Source organism: Emydura macquarii, unplaced genomic scaffold (genome assembly GCF_026122565.2).
Source record: "Emydura macquarii macquarii isolate MOO-44397 ecotype Brisbane River unplaced genomic scaffold, CSIRO-AGI_Emac_v2 contig_153, whole genome shotgun sequence".
NCBI lineage: Eukaryota > Metazoa > Chordata > Testudines > Chelidae > Emydura > Emydura macquarii.
Genome location: NW_027130290.1, coordinates 1 through 10,565, shown reverse-complemented (window position 1 = coordinate 10,565; position 10,565 = coordinate 1). Strand labels below are relative to the sequence as shown.

The window sequence follows — 10,565 nt, the reverse complement described above, 5'->3', positions numbered from 1 at the left end:
GCGCACCTCGCCCATCTGGCTTTAAACTCTAGGAGTCTGACGCACCCTTGCTTCTCTTCTTCCCTAGGCACTCCGCCTAGTCTGGGTAACACATCTGCAGAGACTGTTCCCGAAATTAAACCCAGATGTAGGGAAAGGCAGGGAACAGCAACGTTCTCATGTTGCGACACCAGACACTAAAAGCCCCACTGAAGGATTAAAGGCCAATAAAATCAGTGTATAATTAACACACAGACAGTACCTTAAAATACACACGCACATTGTGCACTGGGACTATTTTTCTCTTGTTTTTCACCAGCTTGTTCTCCCCAGAGGGAGGGGCACCATTCCCGGAAGTACTGCAATACCAGGGTGATGCGTGGAGTGGACGGAGCAAGCCCCGGTTCCAAAAACTCCATGTAATACAGAGTTCTCAGCTAGAGAACACACCAGCTAGTAAAAACTGATGGAACAGAGCTCAAAACGTTTATGTTTTTTTAGAAATGATCGGGCACGGAGCTTAAGCAAGTTTCTTGGCATCGGAGCATAATGTACATATTATCCGCGGGTACAGTGTTGCGTGGGGAGTTGGAGCCGCCAAGGAAAGCATAATCCCAGATGGAGGGTAAAGGCTTTGACAGTTAACGTGTCAGATGTCAAACTGATAAGAGCAGTTTTAAGATGCTTTATTAAAGATAATGTTTAAAAAACTAACAGAGCGAGAGCTTAAGGAAAAGAGGGTTTATTCGTGTAAATGTAAGACAAGACCTAGCCACAAAGATGGAGTTAAACAGAAAACAGAAAAACACAAAAAGAAAATGAACTGCAGAATCATAAACGGAGAAAAAATAATTGGACAGTCTGAATAACAAACAGAAAACTGCACACAAGATTAAAACCACCATTTTTTTCTGTTTTTCACAATATTGTTCTCCCCAGCAGGGAAGGTCACCGTTTCTGGAAGTACTGCGATACCAGATCGATGCGTGGAGTGTATTGTACGCCATACAGCTCCATGCTTCCAAAAATTTTTTAATCCGATAAAATCAGAATAGTCATCGTCCCCAACACAAAGGCCAGATAAATACAGCTAAACATTAAATAGATAGATAGAGATATACATGATCTTAGCCATAAAGCTGAGAAGCGATATCAAAAATGCTCGAACGCTCCGCATCTCCCCTGCTCCCACCACTTTCAATATCACAGGGAACCGCCGGCAGCCGGGCGCAACATGCCGCTCGCTTTCACAACGACGCTCCTCAGTGGCCGATCGCTGCCCCGAATCGGCTGCGCTGCGAGCACTGGCAGTGAGAGACCGACGCGAAGCTCGGCCCAAACACAGAGGGTTCTTTCGGCCTGGGGAGTTCGGTCCATCTCGCTGGGCTCCCTTCCCTGCCTGCCGCCAGACGCTCCTAATCTGCGTAAACCCGCCCTCCGGCAGGCGCGCAATCCGTTTACTCTCCCCGGAACTGCCGGCGCCGGGGAACTGCCGGCGCCGTGCCGCAGCCAGGGCGGCCAGACGGCGAGCGTGAACGATCGGGGCGGGGCGGGGCTGGCTGCGGGTGACGGGCGCCTCTGTGAAACGGAGCCCGGAGCACGGGCACTGTCCCTGTCTAGTCAGGAGATGTGGTCACCCCCGCGGCGGCCCCGCTGCCCCTTGCTGAACTCGCAGAGCTGGCTCCAACTCGCACCCCGGCGGGCATCGGCCACTGACCGCGCTGCTCAACGGAAGCGCCCCATGAGCCCCGCCCGCCCGGCTCTGAGCTGACCCCCGGCTGGAAGCAGTCCGCGCTGTAGCTGAACCACAGGCACACCGGGTTCCTGAAAAGGAGCTCTGGGGGCCCCACCCTGGCCCACTCCAAAAACTCGAGCAGCAGCCGAGAGTTACAAACGTCGCCCCGCCCGCGGAACACGGAATTCTCAAACTATTTTTAATACAAAAGAAAGCCAGGGGAGAGCGCGAACGCAGTCCCCCACTACCACAAATTATGCAGTCGAGTTTCCCGCATTTGGGGAAATCGCAGGGGTCAGCACACCCGCAGTGCAATGGATGAGCCTCGCCCTGGGAAAACCACCTTCGTGATCATGGTGTCTCCCCTGCCAGGTAAGTATGAGCAAACGCGCCCCCGACGCCGCCCGCCCTCGCTCGCATCATACTCTCAACACACGGTGGGGACCGACGCGATCCTCCCGCCATCCCCGACCGCCGACACCGACCACCGCCACCGGCCCCGCCACGGTTCCGGCCCGATTCCTTCTCGCCACCGACCCCTGGCTGGGGCCCAATGGGCCGGGATCCGCCGCCTTTTTCCGTTCCCACAACGCTCCGCTCGCTCCGAGATCTGCATACGCGACCGCAAGCCCCGCCCCGTCCCGCCCCGCCCCGCCAGCCCCGCCAGCTCTCAGCCCACGGCCGGGCGGTGCTGTTGCCGGGCTGATCCGGGGACGAGCTTTTCTGCTGCGGACTCTGTGGCGTCCTGGTTCAAGACGTACCCTGGACGCCGTTAGTCAGCACCTAGGAAGGAAAACAGGCTCTGCAGAAGGAATCTCTCCCCCACCACCGCTGTGGGAAACCTCCCCCATCGTGTCCAGCAGTGCCTGGAGCGCAGAAGGACGGGCTTTAATTTGTAAATCGGAAGAACCTTTTTATTCACCTACGATGGCTGCGATGGTGACGTTTTGGACAGTAGCTCCTTAGACGCCGCCGACTCCTTACGTTAGGGCCCTGAGCTCCGTTTGCACTGAAGAAAAGGAGCCCCGTGGCAGTTTCCACTTTTTCACTTCCCAAAGAAGAAATGGATTTGGAATGCTTGGATGAGGGGCAAGGAGAGGGAGAAAGCGGCCAGAACTTCAGACTGGACCGTGCTGCAAACAGACGCGATTCACACTTGGTGGAACTCCGTACGGGGTTTGGGTTTTTTTTTTAGCATTAAGCTTTGTTTCGACAGTCTCAAATTTTGTGACAGGGTTTTGGTCACGTTGTTTCCATTACAAAATTGACTGATTTAAAAACTAACGTCTGAAACCATCACGAAACAAAATGGTCCACAAACATTCCTTTCCTTCTGACGCTTTTAAGACCCATTGTAAACATTAACCAGTCTTTTACTGGTTTGCGAGTGTGCATTTAGACTAAAGTTCAGACTGGAGCTTGTGGGAGTAAAGCAGCACGTTTAGTCTTATTGTCACTCCTAATCGCCCAGGAACCGAACATGCTGGGCTGTGACAGGAGGATCATTTGTGTGCTGCCTCAGAGCTCAGAACAACACAGCCCCCTGTGCTGCAGAAGCAGACAAACCCCAGCACCAGCACTGCAGTGCACAGGTGTTGTAACAAGCACTGGTAAAACGGTGAGAAACCCAAGGCACGCGCCTCATTGCGCTCTCAGGGGGCTGGGCAGCTGCTCCCCACTACCTCCTGCTGTCTCACAATGCAGGGACTGGCTGTGCCTGCTCCACGGCGGAGATACAGGGTGAGTGGGGGCAAGCTTCAAGAGTAAAGAATCCTCAAGAAACTCCCTGCCATCTACCCCAGAGCTCTCCTCCACGGGACCAAGTTTGGGGTGCTAAGAAACATCACCACCTCTTGCCTGCATTGGTGAGGATAATTGCTTCAGTGCTGTTTTGGTGCAGCTGCAGGAGGTTTATAAGAGACACTCTGTCATTATCGGATGGGAATTCCTGGATGGTGGCCTATAATTTTTGGGTGCCCCCATGAATTCAAACCCTAAATACCTGCCTAGTGTGTCTATGGGTAATCTGGCTCTGAGCGGCTCTGGCTCTGGCTCTCCACTGGTGGTCAGGGTTGGCCCCTTTGCCCCAGGTGGCATTGGGGGACCTATGCTAGAGTGAGCAGGGATGGGGCTCAGGAGGGGTGCTGTGCCTGGGAAGTCAGGGCTGGCCCCGATGCCCCCGTGTGGCGCTGGGGGGCTGTGCTGGGGGCAGCGATACCCCAAGCTGGAGGAGGTGGAGGGGGGCGTCTCACACACACTGAGCCTGGGACAGGGCCTGATTCTGATCTTGCTGCCGGGGATCCCCCTCCCGCGCTGGCTCCGCTCCCTGACTCACTCTGCCTTCATTGGCTCGGCGCTGGCAGCTGCAGGCACAGAGCTGGGCAGAGACAAAGAGAAGTTGGCGGAGGAACGTGAGCCCTGGGGAGGAGGAACTGAGAAAATGTGGACGACCCCAGACCCCTCGTCCCGCTGCCCTGACACCCGCCAGAGTCCGGATCCCCCTTCTCCTGCCAGGATGCTGGTCCTTCTGCTGCTCCTCCCCTGGGCATGGGGGGCCCTGGCTGGTAAGTGGGGACCCCCTTTCCCATTTTGCTACTGGGCTGGGGATGGTGTAATCCTAGGGACAGGAAGGGACAGCACCGAGCTGGGCCAATGACCCTTGCTGGGGGTGCAGCAGGAGGGGGGAGGCGGGTTAGGACTCAGCAGGCAGACAGTGCAGTCAGGGAGCGTTAACAAGACCGAGACTCGTTAATCTCTCACCCCACCTGCTTTGTCCTACACTTGATTCCTCTCCCCTCCCCCAGCCTCCCCTCCTGTCTCCCCAGGATCTGTCACCCTCCGGCTGCTCCATGCTGCCACCTTCCACAGCGCCAGCTCCATGGACATGCAGCGGGAAATGGCCCTACTGGGTGATTTTAGGACCCACTCCCTGAATTGCAGCACCTGCAGGATCCGCTTCCTCCAGCCCAGGGCCCAGCGGGGCCTGACCCCGAAGGAGTGGCAGGACCTGGAGGCGGTGATCCATTGCTCCCTGTCGGACTTCACCCGTCTGGTGCACAAAGTGGTGAAGCAGGAAGAATTAGGCTGTGGGGATGGTGCAGTCTGAGGGGTTCTCTCCCATTACCGGCCAGAGAGCTGAGAACTGACACACTCACAACACCAACTGATTGTGTGGTGACAGGGTGGATTGGGGACAAGACAGCCAGTCCTCAGCCCTTTAGGCTGATTGGAGCCAGCATCCCCTAAAGCAGCGGTTCTCAAGCTATGGGTCAGGCCTCCTAAGGGAGATGTGGGAATGTGCCAAGGGACGTGGGAGCTGTGTGCTTTTCTTTTTAGAAGCACTTTGGCTGTCAGTGCTGGGTAGCTGGGGCTCATGCAGAAGGGCCGTGCACACCCTGGAGGTGGAGATAAAGGCCAGCCGGGTTTGGGCTTCCCTCCGCCCTCTCCCCAATCCCTCACCTGGAAGTGGCCGGGCTCTGGCTGGCAGCCCAGGGCTGGCAGCAGCAGTGCAGAAGTGAGGGTGGCAACGGGGCGCTGAGTCGGCTGTGAAAAGCAATATTGACGAATATCACTTTTCCCTTTGCCACCCTTGCTTCAATGCTACTGCTGGCCTGTCGCTGCTTTCAGAGCAGGGTGCCTGGCTCGCAGAGATGGGGGCTGGGGGGCAGGTGCTATGTGTACTTGTGGGGAGGGGTGGTAAATGACTACAGACACAAAGAAGGGGAACTAATCAAATACATTTGAGAAGCACTGCTCTAGAGGGGAAAAGCCCCTGATTCCCATTCTCCACCCCACTGAGCCAGGATCCGAGCTCTGAGGCCAGACTGTAGCCTGTGTGCATCCTGGAGTGGAAAAGCCCCGTGTCCCATCCCCTGACTCTAGGCTCATTGTTTTTCCACAACCATGGGCCCTACCAAAGGCCTTTGTTGAAGGAGGGGGAAGGGTGCTCACGGTACCACCTGTTCTGCCTGAACATTGAAAACTGACACCTCTGCGAACCATGAAACCGCAGCACAAGAACTGGAAGCAGGAAATGCAGAGCTAAGATAATGCCTCCCCCACCCTCACAGCCAGCTCTGCCCCAGGGGATGGGACAGACCCCAGCACTCCTCTTCCCAGCTCCTCAGCCCCGTGTCTGCGCTGGGTGTCCGATACCGGAGCATTAAAAACAGGTCCTTGAGAGAGACTTTCTCTCAGGAACCCCTTAACCAACTGCCCCCAAATTTGCACCACAAAGTTTTCCCTGCACCGTGCTGTGCCATAGCTAGTTTGAAGGCAATCACCTGTGCGTGTGCGTTTCACAACAGAGCGTACGCCAGTCCTGTGATCACAGCTCACAGCCCATGAACCTCTCGGTGACAGGGCTTGGATGGAGGAACCTGGGGCTCAGAGGTTTCAGTGTCTCCTGCTAAGTGAGTGTGTGACTCGGTGTGTCACACCCTGAGGAGCTGCTGAGGAAAGGATCACGCACAAAGCTGTGAACTGTCTGTGGGCAGAGGTGCGTGTCACCGCCCGGCGTACCACCACTCAGACAGAACCAAGGCCCAGGGACTTTTGTAACGTTGGGAAGCCAAACTTGTCCTTGCTGCCCTTGCGGAGATGAGCTCAGGGGAGCCCAGGGACATAAGATTATTGAGGGTCAGGGCCACAGTTTTCTTTAGTGCAGCACAAAAACTCTATGAGACGCTCAACATTTTAAACTCCTACTATTGAGGGGGGGTCTGTATCTCAGGATCCCTATGACCAAGTGACCCCAAATTTGCACCACAAACTCTGCCTCAGGCCCCCAAGTAGCACAGTGATTGCTGAGCCAATCTGACTGTGCATGTGGACCTCAGAGCTAGAGTACTTTGAAAAATCAGCTTTCAACAGACATCGCAATGTATCCTTAACTTCAGTCAGGGCCACCCCACAAGCCTGCCGCCATCTTGTGGCCAAACATCCTCATTGCAGCTCTCATGTCTTTATTCCCCACCCCATCTCTCTAGTTCTGCCCTCCACCCCTCACCCCTGGTGACCTCCGCACGACTCATCCTGATCCCACCTGTTCTTCCTGTTCCAGACCCCTTTGTTATCCAGGCCTCCATTGGCTGCCAGCTCCACCCCAACGGCACCTCCAGGGGATTCTGTGATGCCGCGGTGAATGGCGACCACGTGAGGAGCTTCAACGTGGATGCAGGCATCCGGGTCCCTCGGCTGCAGCGCAAGGTGTTGCTCTATGTGCAGGACCTTCTCAGCCGGGACAGAGGCACGACCATCATGCTTCAGTTGCTCCTGAGAACAGCTTGTGTCAATGAGATCAAGAGCTTTTCCCAGCGTGGGAAAGAGTCTCTGCAGAGGCAAGGTGAACGTGGACACCACTCCTCACTCACTCATTTGCAGCCACCTCTAGGATGGGGCAAGGGGCTGTTGATATACGGACCCCTTGCCTTATGTACAAATGCAGCTGTATCTGGGGTGGAGCGCAGTAGCTATTTCATAGCCGCACTGCATGGCAGTTTAGGACAGGAAGTGAAGGTGGATCCTGTCACCCACTAGTCACTTCAGGGGGCAGAACTGAGACCTGTCCAGGATAGCTGAGCCAACGCCTGACCCCGTGAAATGGAGCTGGGCTTGGCTAGTGAATCCCTGAGGCTCAGACTGAATTGTCCCCTCTCCCCTGCCCTGTTTCTCTCCCTCTTTTGTCTCAGAGCATCCGGTTGCCGTGGTGTTTGCCCGAGAGCCTCCCCCAGCCAAGACTCCTGAGCTGTTACTGCTGGTTTGCCGCGTCACCGGTTTCTACCCCTGGCCTGTCCGCATGGCCTGGCTGCAGAATGGGGAGGAGATGGTGCCGGGCTGGTGGCTGAACTCCACCGGGATCCTGCCCAACGCCGACCTGACCTACCAGCTGCGCAGCTCCCTGGCCGTGGAGCCGGGTGACGGGCACAGCTACACCTGCTGGGTAGATCACAGCAGCCTGGGGGGCCAGAGCCTGCTGATCCCGTGGGGTAGGTGCACGTCCCTCCTGGTCTCTGGGGTCTTTTCCTACATGTCCTGAGCAGGACAGGGCTGGATCCAGGCAGAGGGATTGAGGCGCAGGGAGGCAGAGGGGGTGGGTGGGGCCTGTGGGGATGTACTGTTATACTTGTAAGAGAAAAGACTAGATCTTATTCAGGGGGACAAGGCAACACACCACGTTTATTGTACGTGTAAGAATATCAAAAAGCCGTCACATTCACACACACTCATAAAGTTCTGCAAGCTGGTTTGATATAAAACGTGTTGCTCGAGCCGGCCTAGTGGCCAGCTAGACTGGGCACGCGGAGGGAGCTGGGCCTTTATCGGTCATGAATCTGAAGCTCCAAGATGACAATTGTAGAACAAGACCCAAAGTTTCCATGTTTTTACCCAGCTTTTATACTGGCTGGCTCTCATGTACGTCTATGGGCCTTGCTGTGTCCTGCTGCCTCCTCTACGTCCAGTGTGGTTGTTAATCACCAGCTAATCGCAAGCATGACTACTCTCTTATTTCTGTACTTTGTGTGTTCCCAGGGTGGATCCTTCTGTACTTTAGGGTCATTTTTTTGCACTTTAGGGTCTTCGATGTGCATTCTTTGTCCTTTGGGGTCAGGATGGCAGTCTGCATCTTTACTCCCCTTTCTGTTGTTAGAGCAGTTTAGGTTGGGTCTTTTTATGCCCTGCACATTCATTCCTCACACACACACACACACACACACACACACACACACACACACACACACACACACACACACACACACACACACACACACACACACACACACACACACACACAGCATGTATCAAGATACTGTTAGGTTCAATAGTACAAGTTCCAGGAGAGAGCTCACTTCAAGAAACTAAAAAGAAGGAGTCCACTTATGCCACACTAAACAATACTATACCATTATCAGAACGGTAAAGGAGAAAGTATAACGGTACATCCCCACAGGCCCCACCCGCCCCCTCTGCCTCCCTGCGCCCCAGTCCCACTGCCTGGATCCAGCCCCATCCTGCTCAGGAAATTGGAGGCTCTGCACCAGCAGGGGGACAGGAAGACCCTGGGAACGGAGAGTGTGACCTTCAGGCCATTCAGGAAAGGAAGCTGTGGTGGGAAGGAGGTAGGGGGTGGGGTGATGCCAGCTGGATGAAGGTCGGGGAATCAAGTGCAGGGCAGGTTTAACCAGAAGGGAGAGAAGAAATGAAAGAATAAAAGAGGAAAACATACAGTAAAACCAGTGTAAAGAGAGAAGCCTGGAGAAAGTGGAGGGAAAGTCAAATGAAGAGTGAAAGCAAAACCGTCCCGAGAAGGGAAATGCTTCTGGGCGGGCAGCAAGAGAGGAAGGGATAAACTCAGGGGAGAGATCTGGGAACCTGAGGTGGAATGATCCATAACAGGGAATGGAGAAGGGTTAGGAAGACTGAGAAATAAACAGATGGAAAACGAGTGCTAGAGAAAACGATGTGTAAAGCTAGATGAAATGAAAGCAAAGGGAAAAGGAGATCTATAAAATGTTTCTGAAAGTGAGATGCTGTAACATTAATTCCACCCCATAGTTCATGGGCAGTATTTCCACTTAAGTGCTTTTCAGAACAACACTTCTTCAGATTTGTGGATGTTTTTACTCTGTTCTGGTTATGAAGGTTCCCTCTTAGCTTCTTTTAAGCCAGACGTTTACTTAAGGTGAATAAAGAAGAAGAATGTTTTACATGTTTCATTTCCCAGCTGTGATTTTTGAAGGCAGACAGGGTTTGATACAACCAATTTAGGGCAAAATAAATCCCAGCCCCAGTGAGATCTGTATATGTCATTGTGATGATAGCAACATATTACAATAAGAGCCAGGCTCCCAATGCATGTGCTTTATATAAACATGCCCAGCAGGAATTTTTTAGCTGGTTGGGTCACTTTCCTTCTCAGCTTCCAAACCTGCCAGTGTTTCACACCAGTCGTCCAACTGTGAGATACATGTTCACAGTCTGGAACGCCAGAATTTTATGGCACAGCGCCCCACAGTTAACAGATTATAAAAATGTTAACTACCATATGATTTAAACTATTAAAAAAAAAACCTAAAATATATATCAAGTCAAACCACTTAATACTCACTCCCACAGCAATGGGGATTGTAGTAGGGCTTCTCCGGTCCCCAGCACACATCCCCACCTCTTGAACTTTAGGAGGAATTGCCATTGTTTTTGAGGCCAAACGCCAGAGGGGGACTCGTCACATGCTTTGCCAGCAGGCACAACTGCTTACTAGACAGATTAGAATATTAGAGAGCACGACTCTCGTGTTCTCTTCCTGGCTCCATTGTGCAGTGGTGGGTGGTGACAGATAACCAGGTCGTATCTATTGTATGTATTCATCCCCAAAGGCAGTAGAAATGAGTGGCTAGTGCCTGAGCATTCCATATTGGAGACCTGGATTCTCTTCCCAGTTCCACCTGAAGTGACCTTGTGCAGTCTCTCAATTACCTCGTCAACTGGGGAAGAAAGCATCTAATATTTCTCTGCTTTCTGGGGTTGGGAGGTGGGGTTTTATGAACGATAAGTATTGTGATCAGGGGTATCAATGGCCAGAGCCCACAAAAGGGTACCCTTTACCAGGGCCCCAGAGGCCCTGGGGGCCCGGCCCAAACTGCAACCCCCATTTCAGAATTCAAACTTTTTTCAGGGCTCATGAGATTGTACATATGGGATGAGAGATTGTGGCATGTCTGCCGGAGGGGACAATGTAACAAGTTTGTATGGGCCTGAAAAAATTATGCTTGGGCCCTGTCAATGACTATGACAGGCAGAGATTGCTGCTTACCAGAAGCTGGGATTGGGTGAAAGTCGATGGATGACATGA

At 53.5% G+C, this 10,565-nt stretch overlaps 1 protein-coding gene, 1 non-coding gene and 2 pseudogenes across 2 annotated transcripts; 1 reads left to right on the top strand and 3 right to left on the bottom strand.

Moving 5' to 3' along the window:
- Positions 1–313: 313 nt before the first annotated feature.
- On the bottom strand, positions 314–487 carry LOC137150351 (U2 spliceosomal RNA; annotated as a pseudogene).
- Positions 488–920: 433 nt separating this feature from the next.
- On the bottom strand, positions 921–1,130 carry LOC137150350 (U2 spliceosomal RNA; annotated as a pseudogene).
- An 800-nt stretch (positions 1,131–1,930) lies between these two features.
- Positions 1,931–2,094, bottom strand: LOC137150347 (U1 spliceosomal RNA). Its single transcript, XR_010918956.1, has one exon. It is a non-coding gene; the product is annotated as a U1 spliceosomal RNA (small nuclear RNA).
- A 2,060-nt stretch (positions 2,095–4,154) lies between these two features.
- On the top strand, positions 4,155–7,701 carry LOC137150339 (antigen-presenting glycoprotein CD1d-like; the record flags this gene model as incomplete). The annotated part of the gene is made up of 4 exons (XM_067544205.1): positions 4,155–4,278; positions 4,519–4,800; positions 6,777–7,058; positions 7,405–7,701. Coding segments are annotated over exons 1-4 (985 nt in total), but the record flags the coding sequence as incomplete, so codon positions are not given.
- Positions 7,702–10,565: the final 2,864 nt, after the last annotated feature.